Raw genomic sequence first — 24,530 nt, 5'->3', positions numbered from 1 at the left:
CTTAACCTTGACGTAAGTAGGTATTTGAAACCTAAAGATGCCAGGTATCTCAAAAGTGAAAGTATGCTGCGAATCGTAACGCGCAGTCCTTCAGCAGTACTCTTGCTGATAAAGCCGCTTCCAGCACTCTTTGCTACATGTTCCCATTCATTGAGTTTTGGAGGCTGTTTAACTTGGTTGCACAAGTTCCTCTCCTTCCGTTTGACAGGCGCTTTCTTGGTGAAGTATTTGGGGGCATCCGGAAAGACAGTAGGAATAGCGTCGTCAGTCAGCTGTGGACGATCACGTGGAATTTCGACTGCTTCCCCATTAATCACATGCCGAAAGGTCCTTTCGATGTACTTCAATTCGAAGTGCCGTTCGCAAACGACACACTCTGTCGTCAACTCCTTGTCAGCACGTTTGATGTTTCTCGACCACAATTCACGCCGAACTGCGTCTTTAGGCGCTCTGAAAAGGGAGGCCTTGGCTTTGCACGTTCTGTAGCCGCTTCTGCACCCGGGTACAAAACACGTTCGTGCTTTCGACGCCATGCGTACACACCGTAACACAGGAACAACACAATGTCACTCACTACGCACCTCAAAATAATTACAGTGGCACATGAGCGACGTTTCCCAGCTTTGATCACGATCAATGTGCAAACAAGCGCGGTCTACACGCCTACGCTCGCCCGGCAGACCTCGCTGGTGCTACACTGCGAATGGCCGCGTTGGCTTGTCCTTGCACACCAGGGCGCTGCAGCGCCCCTAGCGGCGCCGGGAAAATTCATCACTCATCGCGCCTCTCCCGCGCACGGCGCAGATACGCTACCCGTCACACTGCCCCCTTCTAGCCACCATACTTTAGCTCTGGGCACAAGTTCGCCCCTTAATAAATACTTTATTTTTATAATCCTGTGTTGACTAAAGTCACTACAATATTGTCGTTTTGGCACGCAGAACTACGGAATTTAATTTCATTAACGCAGTCTGAGGAGGCATGGTGCAATACCTTGTTATCGCTTAGAAAGCTTTGCACTTGGCGCGAAACTGCCCTACCTTTGTCAGTATGTTCGATACACTTAGTGGAACCTGTGCGGAAGGAGAATATGAATGTGTGGAGGCGGGCATACCTTCAGGCTCCATAACCGATCTGGTGCGGCCAATGCGTTCCAGGGACTCGTACGGTCCGGACCTGGTGATCACCTCTTGGAGAATTATGGCGAAGGCGTAGATGTCTCCCTTCTGCGATGAATGCTGCCGGGGTTCTTTGAGACGCAGGAACTCTGGTGCAGTCCAGAACATGGACCCTGCAAGGAAATGCAAGTCTCATTAAACAGACAATGATGTGAAACAGGTCATCGGTTTAGATTGATATTGCTACGAAGCTAACACAATCCGAGAGAGACATTCTGCCTGCAGCAGACGACAAAGAAGACGGGAGTGTCTGGGGCGCGGGCTTTCCGCCATCTTGGTTGCTGATGTGTACCTGAGTGTAAATACACTAGACATAGTCACGCCTCGTGTCGTTTTACGTAACATTTTTGTGGTGGAGATGGTGGTTGTTCCCTGTTCGCGTACCCATCCCGGAGCTCCGGAACGGCCGCCTCATCCCAGTTCCGACCATGGCAGTTGGTGAAGGAAGATCGTCTTCACAACCTCTTTAAACCACTTCGAGTCTTCACCACTTCACCACCACCAACACTATATTCCTTGAAAACTATATTTTCGTTGTTATAGCGGCAAAGTGGTTGATTATTAGAAAATAAAATGAAGATCAAAGCACTCCCCTTATTTTAGTTCATACCGAAGAGTGACGTTGTTGCGTAAATATGACGTCAGGGATTTGAAAGCATTTCTTTCGTTCATCATGACTCTAGCGCAAAAGGGACTGCGACAGAGAGAAACCAAGTACACAGAAAAAGTTCCTTTTTGAAGCCTTTTTCTCTTTTCTCTGTGTCGCCGTCCCTTTTCTCGCGGCCGTCATAATGAACTTGAACAAACTTGCCCAATTTTACGCCCTATTGCCTTTTTTCGTATTTCGTTCGTAGTGGCTTTTTAATAAATACTCTTCAAACTTGGTAAATCATTGGCTCTTCGAATGCAGTGTATTCTACCTGCACATATGAAAAATTAACTAGGCCCGAGCAGACAACGTCAAAATCTATGACGTCACGGCGTGCCGGTGCAGAAACATCAAGGTGGTGTCGCCACGTTCCTTTCGGGTTAAGCCTCCTTTGGCTCATGAAGCCTTCCGTCTCAGTAACAGTGGCTTTTCTTGGCATTGTAGAAGCGTAGTTTTACTATAATACTTTAACTATTTCTTCTATTCAAGCCCGATCTTCTCTTGAGCTCGTTGGTCACTCTGGTCGAAGGAGACCAAGCGGCCCGAAGAAACGGCGAGAACAGGAACACAAGGTCACAGAACGTACGTCAAGAACTGGGAATGAATTGTTGCTTTCAAATGACTGCCTTCATTTGCGTTCATCGCGTCATACTGTATTCTCAGTGAAATGTGGCAATCATCAGATATGCTGCTCTTTCTTTGGACCAATTTCGTGTCTTGGTTTTTTCTTGCCTGACCTTTCGATTGTATCATGGTGCGCTGCGCTGAGTGTTTTCCGCGAAAGCACTGTGGCATATCATCATCATCAGCCTATATTTATGTCCACAGCAGGACGAAGGCCTCTCGCTGCGATCTCCAATTACCCCCGTCTTTCGCTAGGCGATTCCAACTTGCGGCTGCAAATTTCCTAACTTCATCACCCACCTAGTTTTCTGCCGTCCTCGACTGCGCTTGCCTTCTCTTGGTATCCATTCTGTAACTCTAATGGTACACCGGTTATCCATCCTTACGCATTACATGGCCTGCCCAGCTCCGTTTTTTTATCTTAATGTCAATTAGAGTATAGGCTATCACCGTTTGCTCTCTGATCCACACCGCTCTCTTCCTGTCCCTTAGCGTTAGGCCTAACATTTTTCGTTCCATCGCTCTTTGTGCGTTCCTTCACTTGTTCTTGAGATTCTTTGTTAACCTCTAAGTTTCTGCCCCGTATGTTAGCACCGGTAGAATGCAATGATTGTATACTTTTCTTTTCAACAACAGCGGTAAACTCCCAGTCAGGATTTGGCAATGTCTGCCATATGCACTCGAATCTAATTTTATTCTTCTGTAAATTTCTTTCTCATGATCAGGGTCCCCTGTGAGTAATTGACCTAGATAAACGTACTCCTTTACAGACTCTAGAGGCTGACTGGCGATCCTGAATTCTTATTCTCTTGCCAGGCTATTATTGAACATTATCTTTGTCTTCTGCATATTAATCTTCAACCACACTCTTACAGTTTCTGGATTAAGAACCTCAATCATTTGTTGTAATTCGTCACCGTTGTTGTTGATTAGGACAATGTCTACTGCAAACCGAAGGCTGCTGAGACATTCGCCGTTGATCCTCACTCCTAGGTCTTCCCAGTCTAAGAGCTTGAATACTTCTTCTAAGCATGCAGTGAATAGCATTGGAGAGATTGAGAGAGAATGCCATTAACGGGTGGCACATAATTTGTTCTATATACTTTTCCATTGTAAACAAGAAACAGTGCGAGCTGATCAGCTTTTATTACATGGATCCGTGTGAGAATGCCAGCAGTTGTCAGTTCACTAGCGAGGAAGCAGCCTCACTCAAGTATGTACTCGTACAGCATATTTCATCATCATCATCGTGATCATCATCAGCCTATATTTATGTTCACTGCAGGACAAAGGCCTCTCACTGTGATCTTCAATTACCCATGTCTTGCGCTAGCTGATTCCAACTTGCGCCTGCAAGTTTTCTAACTCCATCACGCCACCTAGTTTCCTGCCGTCCTCGACTCCGCTTCCCTTCTCTTGGTATCCATTCTGTAACCCTAATGGTCCACCGGTTATCCATCCTACGCATTACATGGCCTGCCCAGCTCCAATTCTTCCGCTTAATGTCAATTAGAATATCGTCTACCCCCGTTTGTTCTCTGATCCACACCGCTCTCTTCCTGTCTCTTAACGTTACTCCTAAGATTTTCGTTCCATTGCTCTTTGTGCGGTCCTTAACTTGTTCTCGAGCTTTTTTTTTTAACCTCCAAGTTTCTGCCCCGTATGTTAGCACCGGTAGAATGCAATGATTGTACACTTTTCTTTTCAACGACAGTGGTAAGCTCCCAGTCAGGATTTGGCAATGCCTGCCGTATGCACTCCAACCCAATTTTATTCTTCTGTAAATTTCTTTCTCATGATCAGGGTCCCCTGTGAGTAATTGACCTAGATAAACATATTCCTTTACAGACTCTAGAGGCTGACTGGCGATCCTGAATTCTTGTTCCCTTGTCAGGCTATTGAACATTATCTTTGTCTTCTGCATATTTATCTTCAACCCAATTCTTGCACTTTCTCGATGAAGGTCCTCAATCATTTGTTGTAGTTCCTCTCCATTGTTGCTCAATAGGACAATGTCATCTGCAAACCGAAGGTTGCTGAGATATTCGCCGTCGATCCTCACTCCTAATCCTTCCCAGTCTAAGAGCTTGAATACTTCTTCTAAGCATGCAGTGAATAGCATTGGAGAGATTGTGTCTCCTTGCCTGACCCCTTTCTTGATAGGTAACTTTCTACTTTTCTTGTGGAGAACCAAAGTAGGTGTGGAATCTTTGTAGATATTTGCCTATATATTCACGTATGCCTCCTGTACTCCTTGATTGTGCAATGACTCTATGAATGCTGGTATCTCTATTCAATCAAATGCATCTTCATAATTAATGAAAGCCATATAGAGAGGGTAATTGTACTCCGCAGATTTCTCGATTACCTGATTGATGACATGGATATGATCCATCGTAGATATCCCTTCCTGAAGCCAGCCTGTTCTCTTGGTTGACTGAAGTCAAGTGTTGCCCTGATTCTATTGGAAATTACCTTGGTGAATATTTTATGCAATACGGAAATGAAGCTAATGGGTCTATAATTCTTTAATTATTTAACGTCTGCCTTCTTTTGGATTCAATTCAATTCAAGTCATATTTATTGATAAGTAAATTAGTACATAGACTAGTATACAGGAAGGGGTCCCAAAGTAAAACTGCAAGTATAATGTTGGCGTTCTTCCAGCTATCTGGTACACGAAGTCGTCAGGCACTGCGTATAAAGGGCCGCAAGCTTTTAAAATATGATATATCCTCCATGTTTGCCTAAATAAACTGTTATTTCATCTTCTTCAGCAGCTTTTCCTGTGGTCCTGTCTTGCAAGGCCCTTCTAACTTCTTCGCTAGTTATAGAAGGAACCTGTGTATCCTGTTCACTACTACTTCGAATGAAAGTAGATTGGTTGTTCTGGTTACTGTACTGGCCAGTATAGAATTATTCCACTGCTTTTGCTATGTCATCGAAATTGCTGAGGATATTACCCTGCTTGTGCTGTGGCGTATACGTTCTGTCATCTCGTGTCCTTCCTCGTCGTTCTTGTACTGCCTGTTCTCTTTCGAGAAGTGTGTTTGTCTTTACGTGCGTGGACACGGCCAACTCTGGCCACCATGTCCACCATGCGCCATTTATAAATGGACGTGTGATGGCACTGCGTTAAGTTAGGTTTTTAATGTATTGTTAAGTTTAATTGGAAAATTAATGCGGAGCCCTCCATTACAATTGCCATAACTGGCAACTGCCAGCTATGGCAATTTCGATCGCGCATTTAAAGCAGCGGAGCAATTTAGTACGCATTATGTGGCAGGTGGTTATTGCTTGTTATTTTTATGCTATGGTCACAAGAATTGCGAATTTCGCGAGTCCTCAATTCATGTGTTGGGCAGTTCAGTATTCACCGGCTTACCTCGCATTTCATTCTTCTTAGCTTGTGTTAAGGCATATTATTAAGTTGTTTTCTAGTTGTTTGTTAACTCATTTTCTTAGATATGGCAATGTCACTTATTAGATTAAAAATTTGAACACCAATATTCTCAAACCAAAAATGTCAAATTTGATACGAATTCAAACGGACCTCTGGTAGAGGACTAGCTCCAGTTGAACACACATTATTTTATACACTAGTTGTGTGAGAAATAACAGCGCATTCAGAAAAAAATACTTATTTGAACATTTTACTCATAATAACACGATACTCCCAGACTCTCACTTACTCGGATTCTTGTCTTCAGGTTCAGGCAGTTGTGCGTGGAGATGTCGGAGCCCGTAGTCAGATAGCTTTACCACGAATCGTCCGTCCACTATGCATTTTGTGCTCTTCAACCTACCATGGTATTGGATCGCAGTGCCATGAAGGTAGTGCAGGCCCTGGAAAGAGAGAAAGAAATCAGGGTTCCAATGCAGTATAACATGAGCAAGAACTCGTTTACGAAGATCACTGCGAAAAAATACACAAGTCACAAAATTGCGGGAAGTAAAGCGTTTATATCAGATGGATGCTCTATATATACCTGAGAATTTAAAGCTTATTTAGTCAACCCTCGCTGATCGAAATAAAGTATACATGGTCTCACCTCAACGATGTCCGTAATCATGGAACATTTGAACATCCAATCGATGTTGATTTCTTCGTTTTCGAGCATGTCCTTTGAGAGAGAGCATAAGGAAAGTTCGCGTTCAGCACACGCAATAATACGAAACTTCCTGATGTTGCGCACAGCCCACACATACTAAGACAAAAAAGGACGGGCAGTTCGGAAGAGCGCTCTGAACGCTCTTTTATTCAGCACACTTTCACTCCGCGCCTGCCCACAGGTTACATGAACTAAACTGAATCCTTCGTTCCAGCTCCAACATCCACCCGGGCTTCACCGGCGTCAGGCATCGCTTCTATACCGGCTGCAGTTCAGAGTGGTTGTCACGAACGCTTACACTACGTTGTTTGCAATGACCGACAGTGCTGCGTGCGACGTCTGCGGCAGTGAAAAGAACATCAAACATTTATGGTGCTACTGTCGTCGATTACAGACGCAACGACAAAACTATCTATCGCATTGCCACGACTGGGCTCGTCGGCCCACTAAGCTGTGAAGACCATTTTGTTTTTCTTGAGGGTGACTGGCTTGTGTGAACGCCTTCGACTCGGTGGGGTTCTCGTGTGCTTGCGCGAACTCCCCGCGTCCACCGCCCTCCTCTCTCTATCTTATCACCTTATTCCCGCTTTCGCTTCCCCTACCGCAGGGTAGTTAACTAGACACATTTCTGGTTAACATCCCTGCATTCTCCCTTTCTTTCCTGCTCCTCCTTTCTTTTTACTTAGTAACACCATCAATATGCACCGTTACAAACTCACTGAAGCTTCAATCTTTGCACATAACCCGAAAGATACTGTCAGTAGAACTAGCGAGGCCAACGTGTGGAGCCTAAGAGCTCATGTAAATAAGCAAGAAAATGTTAATTTAAGCTACAAGTAGGAGAACTTGTACCTAAGCACAAATTTGAAGGAATGTTATGTGATAGTTTGGAAAGTGGGCCTATGGAAGTTTCGAAAATGTTGTTGCCCTAAGAATACGTGAACGTCCGGTTGCAACGGCTATGAATAGGCCCAAAACGTTACGTACGAACCCGACGAGGTGGCCCATTGGCTATAGCATTCTGCTGCTGAGCAAACGAGGCCCCGGGTACGATACCCGGTCAGGGTGGCCGCATTCCGATGGGGGAGTATTGTAGATACACTTCTGTGTCATGCATTGGGTGAACTTTAAGGAAACCGATGTGGTGAAAATCGAGGTAAAGCTGTCCCAACTACTGCCCCTTCCCCACCCCTCCCCCCAAAGTGAACTTTGGCATGTTTCACTGCAGAACTTAAACTTGAAAACGTACGTTGAATTTTCTAAGCTGCATATGATTCTGCAATAATAAAACACAAGGAAAAGCAGTAAGGCACAAGTCTGTGTTGTTACGACGAGCAGGCCGTTCAGTCAGCCCGTCACGCGTGTTGGGGTTTTCGGCTCAGGAACGCAAAGCAACCAAATAAGTTCAGTTGAAGAAGCAAAAAATCGTTATAGAATAGATTAAGCAGTGCTGTCTCACCCTTAAGCTTCCTCGTGTGCACAGTTCTGTGATGATCGAAACATTAGGGTCTTCCAGGCAAAGACCTACGAAGCGAACGAGGTTCTCGTGCGTGAGGTCATGGATCTGTAAAGTAAAACGGTGACAACGTAAAGATGTTTAGAAAAGGTGAATCATACAATGTGCCATATTTACTTAAGAGAGAGGGAGCAAGAAAAATCTTGAATGACACTATGTTGCAAGGTGTCAAGAAGTGCTACGAAGGATAATATATAGAAGCGACGGAATTAATGTGATTAGTGGGAGAGAGAGAGACACATAAAGAAAACAGAAGTCAGGGACGTTCACCAGAAGAACATCCGATTAGCTACCGTACTATGGGGGAGGGTAAATGGAGAATACAAGGTACTAGAGTATAGATAGCCTTTGGCGACCGTTAATCCGCTGTGATTGGGTCCGAAAGGTGAAGAAAGGCACTTAATATCACTGTCGTACGTGTGGTGGTGATTTTCAGGAAAAGCTCCCAAGTGCAGGGATGAAGCATCAGAGAGTGTTTGTGGGGAGTACTTGAGCGATTGGGACATCGCTACCAAATTTGAGCGTTGTCTGTGTAGCCAGAGCACAAGTTTATACCCAGAAGCCCACACACCATTCCACGTCAAGGAAAGTTAGTACTACTTGTTCAGCTTTATGTCTGGACATGGAGAACACATTCGTAATAAAACGGTGAATTTTCATTGCAGTAATTTATTTGCACAGCATTTCGTTAATAATTGGTTTCCTCAACTTACAAACAAATGAAAAACCGCTTCAGCTTATCAAAAATACTACTAATGGCTTTGAGCTATGTTTCCCACGTTTAAATTAGAATTCTGAGGTACAAACAGAGCGTAGCAAAATTATGTGCTGGGATAAGTGAGGTTTGTTTAGTAAAGGAGGCCATATAGTTCCGGACATGTACAGAAATTGTGAAACCGAACGCGTGCCGAATATAGTAAGTCGATTTCTTAGTTGAGCTATCGACACTAAACCAATCGTGAATTTTTCCTCACCAATATAACTGATTCTCTGGCAGTTTTATTGTTGTAGAAAGAAGTCTCCTGCTTCTCGCGCATTTACGTTCAAAAAATTTATTTACTCGACGCGTGGCCGCAGTGTGGATTGCTGTGTTTTCACTTTCATTCTTGGTAGGATCTATCTGAGCGATTACATAATCGTCAAGGCCTTTCGCGGGACAGCAAGGTGATCATAACTTTAAAGTGAAGCTTCCGCTACGAAACCTTGTGGTATTTGCAGATCATGAGTGCTGCCGCTGTCTTGCTGAAAAGCAGCGGTGCCACGCCTCTAATCATATCCGAAAGCATGCGCACGGGTTACAGAGAGAGAGAAAGGCAAAGGAAATACAGGGACGATTTATTATTAGAGCACAGACTCAAGATTGGAAATGGGGAAATAATGCTCAACATTGTCCTTCACGTTGTGCTTCTTTCTGTATACTCATCTGTTCACAATTCTTCTCTCGATAAACGGCGTCAAACGTCACCTTCGTCCTCCTGACGTCGTTGCTTCGATGTCTCGCAGTGTGAAACCGCCTGAGAGGCTGTTTCCATTTCGGCGTAACTAGGCGAGCGCCGTTTATTGCGTAAGGATAAATATTTGCATGACATCAAAGTTGTCGCCTGTGAAGTGCGTAGGCATGTACAGTGCATTAGCTTATTGTCATAGCATGACAGTAAGGACGACCGTGCGTTTCGCATTTAGTTTTATAGCATTTTAAAAACTGCCTTGCGATAGCTTCACATAGATTAGGACATGCTCGATAAATGTACATAATTTTCTTGCTCACCAGTTTTATCTCCGCTAGGAGCTGCCTGTTCACATGAATCTTCTTGACGTTCAGCGGCTTGATAGCCACTCGTATTCCCTGTTGTGGTGTTCCCAAGAAGAAAGAAAGAAGACACGTTTCAGTATAGGTTCAGTGCTGGACGTTGCGCTTTGTGCGGAGAGGTCCAGTCATAATCGTACCTTTACGGTGCCCAGCTGTACGCCAGATATCTTCAGCCCTTGTAGAGTGCTCACGTTAGACGTTGATTTCATGAACGACTAAATAAAAAAACAGAGAGGAAGAAAATTGTCTACAGGGAGTAACTTGAAGGTGCATTTTATTGCCAACCACTACACAAATAATGCGCTAGCGAGGAGACCGACGAACAGAACAAGGAGGAGGCAAAATTTACTGTCATGCGCAAAAATTTATTTCTGTAATTAGTTTTCCTCTTGCAGAAGCGTGTGCTATAGAAAAGGTTCAGCATTATTAGGATATTATTGATAAAAATTATTATAAACTACAGCGCGACAGAAAGAGAACGAGGGAAGAACGAAATGAACACACAGAGCGCTTTCAGTTCTCATGTCTGAAAAAATTGACTTGCTTGTTTTATTTAGCTAAGGAGAATCGTTGTGTTGGTTTTCGGGTTTCTTATTCTTGGACTGAAAGCCTCCAGGTGTTTTTCGTTTATTATTTTTTTCGCGTATGGCCGTTATCAACCTTTATCTGTTATTTGCTTTAAAGGTTGCGCGTTCTTAGAAATTCCATGGTTATTTCCTGTTGGTAATCTGCGCTGGCTGCCACTTACAATCGTTATGGGTATAAAATTACTGTAGTCTTAATACAAAAAATTAGGTAGGCTTAAGGTGACACGGTCGTGAAGTATATACAACCTTCGTCACGTAGCGGCCATGTAACTCAGTGAACCTTACAATCCAAGCAGCGACTCTACTACGGAGAACAGCAGGCTTTGACGCGCTGTGACCTCAGTAGAAAACTGAAGCAACTATTTTCACTGGCGTAATAAACCATGATTGCGCAAAATCACTAGTCGCAAGGAAACATTTCCCCTTCGATTGAAAGCAATTGATACATTTGATCAGCGCAAGTAAACTTGTCTTGCATCACAAATCCAAAAGGTCGCCGATTTTGCGCCCAATCTCTGGGGCTTCCGCGTGCCTTTTGCAACTTGATTTCTTTTTATGATGTTCCTGCGTGATATTGTCCTAGAGTTCTTATTGTTCTCAACTGGAATAAAGCTCTGAAAAAAAGAATTGTTTTTGTGGCGTACTTTTTTTATAGGGGCCATACTTTCTGACCCGTGATTCTTTTTTCCGTTAGACGAATACCTTCTCCAAGTTAGCATGGCCCGTTTATGCTTGAATTATACTTGTACTCTAATAGCCATTTTTTCTTCGAACCTCTTTGTAATTCATAAACTTGCTTTGTTAGTATTTTGTTATTTCTTGATCGACTTTTGATAGTACATATTAGCTTGTTTGTTACTCTCTTTTTTTTCTTGGTTTCCTTAGCTAAGGTTTTGCAATATCCGGCTATTTGTGTGGCCTAACTTGCCGTACTATAAATGAAACAACAAGGTTGCCAATGCTATGGCGCATTATCTCAATTTTGCAGGAAAAATATCTTAATCAATAAAGCATGTTAATTTTGAGATACGAAGAAGACGAAGTGATAGGAGAACGCCGCTTTGCCTTCTGTGCTCCTGCAAATCAGTATTAGCCAACCGTGTAAACTTCTTACGGCTTCGAGGACAACATTGGCTGCGATCACTGATACCGGTGAGGGGCGCGACGACCCCAAGCGCTGACGTTCGACTGCCACCGTGGCGGAGGGCAGCAACGGAGATGTGCAAGCGTGGCAAGGGCCGCCATTACCGCAGCATGGCTTCGGAACCGACGAGCCTGTGAGCCAGCCTGGAGCCGCCAGGGTCTCCTACATTCGACCCCCGACACTCATCTTGGATGCGACGAGGAAAACTGAGAGCATGTCGGACGAAGCAAGCAGTGCGAAAAAGGTGAGTCGAAGATCAGAACGAGTACATGAATGAGACAACATCGACGTACTCCCTTCGCGACGAAGAAGAAGATATTGAGATTGAATGTGATGAGGAGCCAGATCCATTCACTCTTGTGACATATAAGAAAAGAAGGTTCGAGGGTATCCCTGTGGTATTTCAACCAATTGAAGAAACGAAAACGTTCTGGAAAGTAAACCCAAATGTTGTCGCCTCAGAAATCGTTACGCTAGCAAAGGAGAAAGTAAGCTCCTTCCGAGTGAACCAAGACGGAAGTTTCTCAGTAACTGTGAGTTCTCTCGCCTCAGCCAAGAGTTTGTTGTCATGTGTGCAAGTAGCTAGCTTACTAGTGAAGCCATTTATTCCGGAGTCATACATACGAAATGTGGGCAAAATCAGACATGTCCCGCTATAGTACACGGAAGAACAATTGACAGAATATTCAAGAGAGGCAGGAGTGACATCAGCTAGACGCCAGACCCGTTATATACGCCGAGAAGATGGCACTGTGGAATCGCGTCCAGTGAGAAGTGTGATTTTGAAATTCCGCTTTGACCGACCAATACCAGAGCATGTGTATCTTGGCTTCACTAGTCATCCAGTCGAGGAATATCTGGGGCCAGCCAGGCGCTGTTATAACTGCCAGAGATTTGGTCACTTAGCGAAAAACTGCCGAGGAACGAGGCGCTGCAAAATATGCCCAGAAGACCACGATCACAAAGACTGCAAGTCTTTAAGACAGCCTAAGTGTGGAAATTGCAACGTACCCCACACTGCATCATTTTCGGGATGCCCGGAGAATAAAGCAGCAGCTCTTCAACATCAACACGACATCATCTATGGTCGCACCCAATAGCGTGGTGCAGCGGAACCAAACAAGAATACGATGAAGCTAGCTCAACCACCTCGGCCACAAGTGCCTAAGCATCAGGACACCTCTATGAGATACGCGAAAGTCGCAAGGGGACCACAAAACCGAGGACAAAGTTTTGGGACATCACCAAGCCAACATCAAGCTCGACAAGAACCTCAGGAAGGATCTCGTCAAAAGAACAACCACGTGACTAACATACGACAGAATACCAGCACACCGCAACCAGTAAGTGTAACGAAACAGGGGACCCCCTCAGCGTCTATTGCCGAACTTGTCATTCCAATGTTGTTTTCTGCTTTAAAAGCCATACTAGTCGCGATTCCACAGACAAATAACCTATCGGAGGTTAAGGCCGTATTGTCGATGGAACAAGTGATATTACAAAACGCTACGTCAGCCACTGCGCAGACGGAGCATGAATAATTGTTATCAAAATGTCGCCATGTTCCAGTGAAATGCGAATAGTCTTCGCTCTAAGTGTGCGGATTTTAGAAAACTGGTGGCTCAGTTCTCCTTTCCAGTGTTATGTATTACAGAGACCGGTGTAGACAACGCTTTTCGGCTAGCTAACTACGTTGTTTATACATCCTCTCGATCTTCAGGATTGAGCAGAGCGATGATCTGTGTTCGAAGAGACCTGCCGTCAGCGCCATTAAGTGCTACAGCGTCAGACATCCCAGAATACGTAGCATGCGAAGTTCGGTTTGGTCGAGTAAATATCACTATTGTCAGCGTTTGTCTACAGCTTTCTACAAATATTTCATTTTCCACATTGACGGGCCTCTTTCAGAAATACACAAAAGATGTAATATTTTGCGGAGATTTCAATGCACACCATGTCATGTGGGGAAGCGCCTTCTGCGACCGTCGTGGAAATGAGCTAGAAAAGGCAATTCAGAAGAGTGGTCTGTGTGTGTTGAATGACGGCTCAGTGACCTTCCTACGCGGTTTTAATTACTCCAGCTGCCTCGACCTCACGCTCTGCTCAAACGATATTGCATGTGGAGCAACATGGGGAACAGACATTGAAACAAGGGGTACTGATCACTTTCCTATCCCAATACAGCATCCTAGACTGCGATTTTTGACTAATCGGAGCTCTGCAAAAATAACAAATTGGCAGGCATTTCGATATCACATTACAAGTCAAGCTGATGCTGTCAGTGATACAGACAGTCTATTATCACTTATAGAAGACACATTAAATCTTTGTTCAAAATTTGTTAAGATTCCTGATGGTTACGCTGGTGTAGACTCTGAATACAAGAGGCTCAGAGCTATAAGCCGCAGAGCTGAGAGAAAATATCGACGCACAGGCCTTCTTGAAGATTACCGAGAATGCCAAAAGGTGTATGATTGTATGGGTCGGCAGCTGGAGCGACTAGGTACAAAGCGCTGGCAGGAATTCTGCACTTCACTCACTCCCTTTACACCTGAATCAAATTTATGGAATGTTCTGCACTCTTTAAGTGGACCAGTAACGCACCAACAGTCATTCAGGGCTCTAGCTTTAGTCCAGAAAGTACCGGAAACAACTGTTGAAAACGAGTTTTGTAAGCTTATTACACGCCCAAGTTCAGCAGTCTGAATACAGTAATTCTGTCGAAGAAGTCAAAGCATCGATCAATTTTTCTATTAGAAGCCATCATCATGACCTAGATCCACCATTTTCACTAGAAGAATTAAACAACGCACTTGTATCGTGCCGCCAGAGGACAGCAGCTGGACCTGACGGGGTCACAAATGCTGCCCTGAAAAACCTGGGTCCTGTAGCCACAAATACTTTATTAAAATTACTAAACGATGCATGGATATCGGAATGTCTTCCTCCTTCTTGGAAAACTGCGCGAGTGGTTCCGATAGTAAAACCGGGTAAAACTCCTTTATCGTTAGATTCTTTCCGCCCTGTAAGCCTGACAAGTTTCGTTTGTAAACTTATGGAAAAGATGATTGATGCTAGGCTTCAATGGTGGACAGAATGCACCAACGCACTCCCCGAAAATGTGGCGGGCTTCCACAGGCGCCGGTGTACGATGGATACAATTTTAGATCTTGTTACATACGTAAATCATGAGAGGAGCTGTGGAAAAATCACCGTTGCAGTTTTTCTAGACATAAAGCATGCATTTGACACAGCCAGCCACACTCACGTACTGCAGGGGTTAATTCAGTTGGGCATAGTTGGCCGAACACTGAGATGGATTGCGGAATTCTTAGACAGGAAAATCTATATTTAAACTGCTGATGGAAAAAGCACAGAGCATAAAGTGAATCAAGGCGTTCCACAAGGTGGTGTATTCAGTCCATTTTTATTTAACTGTGTTATGGCTGAATTACCCCATATCTTGCCTGATACCTTGAATTATTCACTATATGCAGACGACTTGTGCATATGGGCATCTCAAACGAGTACGCAAGCCGTTCAGCAAAAGTTAGAAGCTGGCCTAACAGTGATTAATGATGTTTTGAAAAGTAGAGGTATGATTATTTCAATTGAGAAAACTGCTGTACTTCCTTGTACAAGGAAATGCCTCAAGAGACTCCAGCTGGTGCTAGACTCTCAGCGTTTGCAACTTGTGCGACAACACAAGTTCTTGGGTTTTATTATAGACAGACGATTATCATGGGCTCCCCAAATAAAAGCATTAGAGGAGAAAATCAACTTCCTAATCAATATTCTTCGTCGATTTGTTGGAGTGAGATGGGGTAGTTCAACCTCCTCTTTATTACGCTTTCACTCCACGATCATTAGACAAAGAATAGCATACTCTGCTCCTGTACTACATGGAATATCCCGTAATGTAGAGGAAACAATTCAAAGATTAATGTCCAGAAGCCTTCGCATATGTCTTGGCGTTCCCCGTGCATCAGCCAGTGCTTTCGTAATTGCTGAGTCCCGCCAACCAACTTTTCATGCGCTAAGATTTACGGAAACTTGTCGTCACTTTTTTCGTCTGGCAACACAACACGCTAATCATCCAATATGCCAAGACCTTCAAGGTAGAACGCTGCACGCATACATGATGAAATACGGCGGTGCAAAAACTTACTACCTACTTACGAATACTGGCCTGCATGCGCAGCTCATCCCCCATGGCGACTTACAATTCCAGAAATAGTAACTTCAATTCCTGGAGTAGGTCGTAAATGTGATATGCCCGTAGTTGCGATAAAGCAAGTAACTTTATCACATCTTTACACTAACTACGTAGATCGCATTCACGTATATACCGATGGATCATGCTGGAAACAAAGCTCTACATCAGCGTTTTATATACCTGCATACCAAGAGAAAAGATCTTATAAGCTTTGCCAATTTACAACGTCCACAACGGCCGAACTTAACGCAATACTGCCTGCGTTACGTTACATATGTCAGCATTCAGGACCTCTTCGCTGGGTAGTTCTGAGTGATTTGCAAGCCTCATTGCTGAGCCTAAATGAAATCAGCTTAAGAAAAACAAACAGCACCTTGGCATACGAAATACAGAAGACATACGCCATAGCGAAAGATCTGCAACACGACTTAACTTTCCAGTGGATTCCAAGTCACTGTGAAATCATAGGAAATGTAACGGCTGATCAAATGGCACGTTCAGCTCATCAAAAAAATGAATTATCACTAGTTCCTCTAGCAACGAGTGATGCGCGTTGTTTATTGAACAAGCTATGCGGTAAATTGTCCAAGGAAACTTGGTTCATAAATGATGCGCAGAACTCTCAATTATATAATATTGATCCTGGAATAGAATTCAATATTCCGTTTAAAATTAACCGATCGGTTGAAACAACAGTACATAGGCTTCGGCTAGGCACTGCCTATACTAAAAGCTTCCTGTATAGGATAAGAAAAACTAATAGTGCTACATGCTCATGTGGAGAGGCTGAAGAAGACATAGAACACCTTCTTCTACACTGCAAAAATCATGATGCTCCCCGTAAGAAGCTTTCAGAAAAACTACATGGCTTGGATAGACGACCACTATCCATAGGAAAAATGTTGGGTCCATGGCCGACAGAAAAACTACAAAACATGGCTGCGCGCGCCTTGGTCTAATTTTTGGAGGAATCAAAAATATCACAATACTAAGTTAGATATTAGTTATTGCTGGCATTGTTATTATTAACAGGCACTCTTGATTACATGTTTACTGTGTCTTCGTGTTCATGTGGCATTTGTGTATGCGCACAAGACTGTTCTATTTAGAGCTTTATTTAGTGTTGGGTGAGGTGAGGGGAATTCCTTTCTCGATAACTTATAGTGCGAGCAAATCTCGTGATAAGAGATTAGTGGCTCCGGGTGCGTGTTGGGGCTCCCGGTCGGTGAGCCGGCCCGCGTCCCCGCGCGGCGCGTAAGATCTCGCGCAACAATTAACGCTTAGATTGCTGCAAACGCACAGTTACCCCAACCCCTATATATGCAGCAAATACCTCCCAGATATAAGGCCAGAATGTCCTAAATGCCAAAATCCAAAGTGCGACTTAGATCACATGCTGTGGCAGTGTCCCGCGCTAAACGCTTGCTTCGGGTCTCCTGCCACCGAGGACGACTGGATCAACCACCTCAGGAGCCCCGACAGGGCCCTTCAACACCAGGCCGTCCAGAAGGCCCAAAACGCGGCTGGCGAGCTCCGACTCCCAGTCCCCACATGGGTGGAGCCACCGGGCCGGCCCCCGTAAGGGGTGCCCAGGCCCCTTCAGGACCATTAATAAAGTTAATTTTCCTCTCTCTCTCTCTCTATTTAGAGCACAGCATTCAAGAGGGACCTAATTTGCAAGTGCCCAACATCTTCTTTGTGAACTTGGTTTTGAGAACATTTATGGTTTGTGAACTCATGTGTTGTGTGTGAACACTTCAGTTCTGTGAGTATTTATGTTATATGAACTCTTGTGTACCGCGAACATTTATTTATATTTCAGCTAAGACTTTGTACGTGAATGTTCGTACATGTGGTTATTAGTCCAGTTTGGTGATTTTTGACAACATTCCGAGGACAACTACCATGCAAGAGAAGAGGCGTAGCCGGCGCCACGTATAGGCACCAACCTCTCCTTAAATATGTTTATTAAAAAAAGCATGGTAATTAAAAGAAATAAATGCGTAAACGTTGACCAGCTTTTTTCTTTTCTGCACCTGCCTATGATGCCGCAAATTACAAAAGTGTGCTGAACTTCAACAAATGCTCGTGATCACACAGTGTAGTTGGTGTTTTTTAATGCTTTTCTATTTTATCGAAATTATTGCACTTTTTTTGCCGCACTGACAAAGATGTAGCCGGGGTGACTACAGTCACCAGCGTTTACTTTACATCCATGTTAGTAAATAAATACTCAACGAGCGCTTGCACTATTCACGCAGTGCTATAGTCAGGTTTTCATTTCTAGTGACCGATTGACAAAAAGCAGTGCTCGCATTTCTAGCACGTTTATTTGATGGTGACTAAGTTGAGACGCCAAGCGTAACTAAGACTTCATATGTTATTTTTAAGTAACTTGACATTAATGTTTCAAGAAAAATGGGTTGTCTCTTATATCTAAAAGCTCTGTTCAGTCATTAAATATGAACGAATTCTTTTGCCACTTGGATCTTCTGAGACTTTTGTGATGACGTTATAAAAAACTCACGCAATTTTTGTTATCCCACGGGCACACTGAACCGCACTTAGGTACTATAGCTTTGTAGGAGCGAACGTTTTCGTCCTAGGATGCTTACATATATAACGGAAGTTCGCTAAAGCATTAAAGAGCTAAAGGTGACGCCACTCAGTCAGAAACAAGCATGCAGGTTCACAAGACACAGCACGAACACAACACCAAGACAGCGACGAATTACCTTAATCGTAACTGTTGAATAACTACGATGATGTAGTTTCCTACTGACATACACCTGTTGTAAACAACATTAAGACTGATCTGTTGTTACCAGCCGAAGACGGGCACAAATTTCGTAAGGGCACTGAAACAGTGACACATACGCGACCGACAACACGTGTAGCTACGCTCTTGCGGCTTATCCACTGGACACACTTTACAAAGTCCAGATACACAGCACAATTTTCTATGAGTGATCAACTGTGGTCGAGCAAGGTATGTTGCTGCCTTGGCAAAGCAAGTCACTTTGTGGTAACGTTGCCTCCAGCAAAATACCTTGTTCGATCAGATACGCTGTGTTAAATAAGGTTTAACTGGAGAGTTTGCAAGCATTACGCCTACATCTGCCCATTTCACACCTTTGGAAAAAATAAGTTGGCTTTAAAAATTAGCAAACCAGAAAATGATAATAAAAAGGACATTGTAACATGCGCAAACACTAGTACATACAAGAGTGAAAAAAAAAACCACTGACAACGATAGCAAATGACTACTTAGATCGTTCCTATATTATTTAGAGCACCTATCCGAACTTATACGTTAGTTCCGCACTGACTGCTGTCACTTGAAAGTTACTAGCTGGCCATGGTCCAAGTATTGTCCGCAGTGACAATGAATGATTGACTAGAGCCCTAAGTTTGGAGCGCAACTGTTGCTTTTGCTGAGCAGTCAAGGAACATGTGGGGCCACTCCACACGGACACGACGCAGAGCTTGCAAAATTATTTTAAAGAGAAAGGGCTTAAGTACAAGGGACACAAAGGCGAAACCGGTGAAACAAGGTTTCACAAGGTTTCCACACTTCGCGGTACTAAATTCTGGCCCAGGGTTTGCGGCATACAAAAGGGATCTTTTAGGCGCTCCATCGAACAATGCAGAAAGTGATGTTCTCGCTGAGAGTTTTCCTAATATATTTATAGCCTCGTTACTGAACAGAACAGCGGAACAGCGTATTTTTCTCCATGAACGCGTGCGCCATTTACCAGTTTTTAGTTAATAAATTTTCAATTATTTCAACTGCGCAAGTGAAATGCAATTTCATGATCGCGAGTTGCCACAACTTGTCTCAGCTAAGCAATTTTCACGACTATATTACAGCGTGCACTTTCTTGCCATTGTTTATCACTTCACGCCTCCATCTTTCTGTGAAATCCTGCACTGTTTGGTCAATTTAATATAGTGACATAGCATAAAGGTTTCGCCGATCAATTTCTCACGAGGGCTTCGCAAAGCGCAGCTAAGCACGAATGACCAAATCAAAACCACGGCATGGACGTGCTTTTTTGCCACATACTCTAATTCAGCATATCGTTCCCAAATCAAACTTTCGCGCAGTGCAAGTTGAAAATATCAATTGTTCTTGCTTTTTTGAAAGGGCTGGAGGAAGCCAGTTCACAGTTATACAATACTTAAAAGAAAGCTAAGAACGAGCGCATTTACGCTGCGAAACCTGCGTACCGTGTACAAAGCGAGGCAAATTGAATCCAGAACAATAGCGCTATTGCTGCCCGGCATGTGGCAGCGTGATTATGGGCCGCGGGGGGAGGAGGGGGGGAGAGGGGGAAGGGGGCGGCGAATAGTCTGCGGCGTGCATACTTACGGGCTGGCTGGCCAAACTGCTGTCGTTGTGGCTAGGAAGGCTCACCCTGGACTTGCTGAGCGATTTGCCCGGCAGCGTAATGTCGTCCCACGTTATTTTCCACCACTGGTCGTTGAGCTGAGATTCATACTGAAGTTTCCTGCGTGCAGACGAGGCACATATTCAAGAGTGCATCACAACGGCCGGGCGGGTACAATTTCATTACCGATGATTATGCGCGGAAAATAAGGTTTCGTACTCGGATGCCGAGGCACTTAATTATTTACGTATTCATAGAGCCATAGAATGAGCTCTCGCGGGGGGTTTCTCTGATTTTGTTGTGTCTGGCGCAAATCAATTTTTTACTTTGCTTGTGCTTTACTTGTAAGGCGTCGTGCTCGTACAGCGGAGAATCGGCCAAAAAAGGGATAATTAATAGCTTATATGACGCGCTTGCGTCATGTCTATTATGCGGCTCAATATGGTCGAACGAGAGAAACATGAGGACCAGTGTTCGCAAAACTGTTACGTAAGAACGTTTGCTCATTGGCTGGAGTCGGAGCACTGCGGAATCTCGATCGAGGTTGATGTAATGAAGAGGCAATCCCGTCGGAGACGTCCAAAAGCAAACGGCATACTTACGAAATATATGCCTTTTGATATTAGGCCAAGTTCTTTCTCAGCACGACAGTTTCATCTTTTTATCACAGAGAACCACGCGTGTAGCGAGAACATTAATATATTGAGAAGCGGTTTTCGATGACATTCTTCGCAACTGCTTTCGTTAAAGCGTATAAATACGGCCTCTTTCGAAACTGCTAGGTTATCATGAATGCTGGCTGTTTTTGAACAGACTACTTTAGAATTCTGAAATCATAAGTGATCTTAACTGACGACAACGCTGGCTTTATTACACTCGCTAAATCAAGTGAATTGTGATGTCTCCTTTAATAAACACGAAAGCCTCGATAATTCACGTCACTCGTTCAGAAAATAGACTACAAGGCAGACATTCCGGGATATAGTACAGTCAAATTTTGCCAGAAGGACGTGACGTCAAAGTGTTATGACGAGAAAAAAATGGGGCAGGGGTAATTGTGGCAGCCGATGTGCAAATTCCCTGGAAAATCAGTTTGTGTAATAGACATAGCAAGATAATAGACCAGCGTGCATAAGCGTATAATACCGAGTGCATGTAGGGATTGTTCAAAAGTGGTTTAAGGCTGGTCGGTGTCTTGTCAACGGGTGGCAAGAAATTGTTCCCGAAAACTAAAAGCACAATGATAATCTGCAGGGATAAGTGAAATAGTCGTTGATATTTTATAGATTTGGAATAATGCACTTACTTGATTATGAAGAACGCCGAGATTCCTGCTATAACAATGAAGCCAGCCAACGCAATACCTGCTGTGGCGTATGGCGGGAACGCATCTGCGGAATTTAAGAAAATGCAATATGTAGAGTGCGAGAAAAGTAGAGTTGGAGTAACAGAGAACCGCTATGCAATTACTGCGTGTTTACTTTCTCTGCGTGTGTCTGTTACACCGATCCACATAATATTGTTACGTAAAACGGCACAAGGCGGGACTATTTACACTGTATTTACAGTATAAGAGAGACACAGTAGCCAAGATGGTGGACAGCCACCAGCACCGGAGAGAACCGTCTTCTTCGTCGTCTGCCCCAGGATGAATGTCTCTCGCGTAGCATTACCCCCGGCGGTGCAAGCGCCGTCTCGGCGCACTTCACACATTGTCGTTAGGAGGAAGGCGGTAGGCTTTCAGTCTGCTAACGTGAACTATGTCACTGGGAGCGATCGCCGGCGGTAAAGTCGGAGAGACGGGAACAATCTCGTAGGTGACGTCCGTGACTTGGCGGACGATTCGGTAAGGACCCGTGTATCGAGATAGCAACTTTTCGGATAAGCCAACACGGCGGAATGGACACCACAGGAGAACTAAGGCACCGGGTGAGAAGCGAACGTCGCGATGCCGGCTGTCATAGAGGCGCTTCTGGGTCGCTTGCGAGGCCAACAGCCTAGAGCGGGCGATCTGACGAGCGTGATCGGCCCGAGCGATGGCATCACGTGCATATTCGCTAGGCGGCGCGGCAGCAGCCGGTAGTATGGTGTCCATCGGTAACGTTGGTTCACGGCCAAAGAGCATATAAAAGGGTGAATAACCGGCGGTATCGTGACGCGAGGAATTGAACATACATTGAGAGCATGTCCGTGAGGGTGCGATTTAGTCTCTCGGTGAGGCCATTTGTTTGGGGATGGTAGGCAGTGGTCAACTTGTGCTGCGTTGAGGAGCAGCGCAAGAGATCGTCGATTACTCGTGATAAGAATGCGCGGCCTCGATCTGTGAGCAATTGGCTAGGGGCGCCATGGTGCAGAATAACATCGTGGAGCAAGAAATCGGCAACGTCAGTAGCAGTGCTGGTGGGGAGCGCTCGAGTGATTGCATACCTGGTCGCATAATCGATAGCAACGGCGACCCACTTGTTGCCGGATCGTGACTCAAGGAAAAGGACCGAGAAGGTCCAAACCAACCCGGAAGAATGGTTCGGTCGGGATGGAGAGCGGCTGAAGCAGTCCAGCCGAGGGTGCGGCAGGACGTTTCCGACGTTGGCATTTGTCGCAGGAGGTCACGTAACGTCGAACAGACCGGGCGAGACCGCGCCAAAAGAAGCGGCGCCGGACACGATCGTACGTGCGGGACACACCAAGGTGACCAGCAGTTGGTTCGTCGTGAAGCTCACGCAGTACCGTTGAACGCAGCTGTTTAGGCACAACGAGAAGCAGCTCAGGGCCATCTGATTGGAAGTTACGACGGTAAAGTGTGCCATTCACGAGGGCGAACATGCGCAGTGAGGCGTCGTTAGGTGCGGATTCCAGCCGATCAATGAGCGATCGCAAAGCATCATCACGGCGTTGTTCGTCACCAATCTGGAGAAACTGAGACATAGACATAACGCAGGGGTTAGGTTCGATGTCCGGTCCCTCTGGTTGGTCAACAGGGTAGCGGGACAAGCAGTCCGCGTCCAAATGGAGGCGGCCAGACTTGTAGGTAACTGAGTAAGAGTACTCCTGAAGGCGCAGCGCCCAACGACCAAGTCGTCCAGTAGGGTCATTCAGTGAAGAAAGCCAACAGAGAGCGTGATGATCGGTGACAACACGGAAAGGGCGGCCATACAAGTAAGGACGGAATTTCGAAGCCGCCCAGACAAGGGCAAGACATTCCCGTTCCGTAATAGAGTAATTGCGTTCTGATTTCGATAGGAGACGACTTGCGTACGCAATAACACGGTCAACGCCTTGTTGGTTTTGGGCTAAAACTGCACCGATGCCGTGACCACTAGCATCTGTGCGCACTTCCGTGGGAGCAGCTGGGTCAAAATGGGCAAGAATAGGTGGAGTCGTCAGGGCGGCGATGAGCTCAGAGAAGGCGTCAGCTTGTAGAGGACCCCAACAAAACGGGACGTCTTGTTTGAGTAGGTCAGTGAGTGGACGTGCGAGCGCCGCAAAGTTTTTCACAAAACGGCGAAAGTAGGAACAAAGCCCCACGAAGCTACGAACGTCATGGACAGACCGTGGAACGGGGAAGTTCGTGACAGCGCGTATCTTTGCTGGGTCCGGTCGGACACCGGAAGCGTCAACGAGGTGGCCCAGGACAGTAATTTGACGAAGGGCGAAGTGGCACTTCGAGGAATTTAGCTGGAGGCCAGCTCGTCGGAAGATTGCTAGAATGGTCGAAAGCCGCTCAAGGTGTGTTGCGAAAGTGGGGGAGAAAATTATCACGTCGTCCAGGTAACATAAACACGTCGACCATTTAAATCCTTGAAGCAGTGTGTCCATCATTCTCTCAAACGTGGCTGGTGCGTTGCAGAGACCGAAAGGCATGACCTTGAATTGGTAAAGGCCGTCAGGGGTCACGAAGGCGGTCTTCTCGCGATCCAGGTCGTCTACAGCAATTTGCCAGTAGCCAGATCGAAGGTACAGGGATGAAAAGAAGGTGGCACCATGGAGGCAGTCGAGGGCGTCGTCAATACGTGGAAGAGGGTACACGTCCTTCTTGGTGATTTTGTTGAGGTGCTGATAATCAATGCAGAAACGCCAGGAACCGTCTTTCTTCTTTACTAATACGACGGGAGAGGCCCAAGGACTAGAAGATGGTTCGATGATGTCCTTCGCAAGCATTTTAGCCACTTCTTTTTGAATCACTTCGCGCTCTGATGCGGACACACGGTAAGGTCGACGGCGAATGGGCAAAGAGTCGCCAGTGTTGATACGGTGGGCGACAATCTTAGTCTGGCTCAGGGGTCGATCACGAATGTCGAAAATG

General features: G+C 45.1%; 1 protein-coding gene across 1 annotated transcript in view; it reads right to left on the bottom strand.

Annotated features, from left to right (window-relative positions):
* LOC119455386 (atrial natriuretic peptide receptor 1) overlaps positions 1 to 24,530 on the bottom strand; it is a 177,511-nt gene that overhangs the window by 96,580 nt on the left and 56,401 nt on the right. The window contains exons 5-11 of the mRNA XM_049668976.1: positions 21,534 to 21,618; positions 20,209 to 20,347; positions 9,848 to 9,925; positions 8,023 to 8,127; positions 6,504 to 6,575; positions 6,144 to 6,297; positions 1,115 to 1,291 (exon numbers count right to left, since the gene is read on the bottom strand). Of these exons, the coding sequence (XP_049524933.1) occupies positions 1,115 to 1,291; positions 6,144 to 6,297; positions 6,504 to 6,575; positions 8,023 to 8,127; positions 9,848 to 9,925; positions 20,209 to 20,347; positions 21,534 to 21,618 (810 nt within the window). The remainder of the gene's footprint in view (positions 1 to 1,114; positions 1,292 to 6,143; positions 6,298 to 6,503; positions 6,576 to 8,022; positions 8,128 to 9,847; positions 9,926 to 20,208; positions 20,348 to 21,533; positions 21,619 to 24,530) is intronic.

Source organism: Dermacentor silvarum, chromosome 6, assembly GCF_013339745.2.
Source record: "Dermacentor silvarum isolate Dsil-2018 chromosome 6, BIME_Dsil_1.4, whole genome shotgun sequence".
Taxonomy (NCBI): domain Eukaryota; kingdom Metazoa; phylum Arthropoda; class Arachnida; order Ixodida; family Ixodidae; genus Dermacentor; species Dermacentor silvarum.
This window is presented reverse-complemented; position numbering and strand designations above follow the sequence as displayed.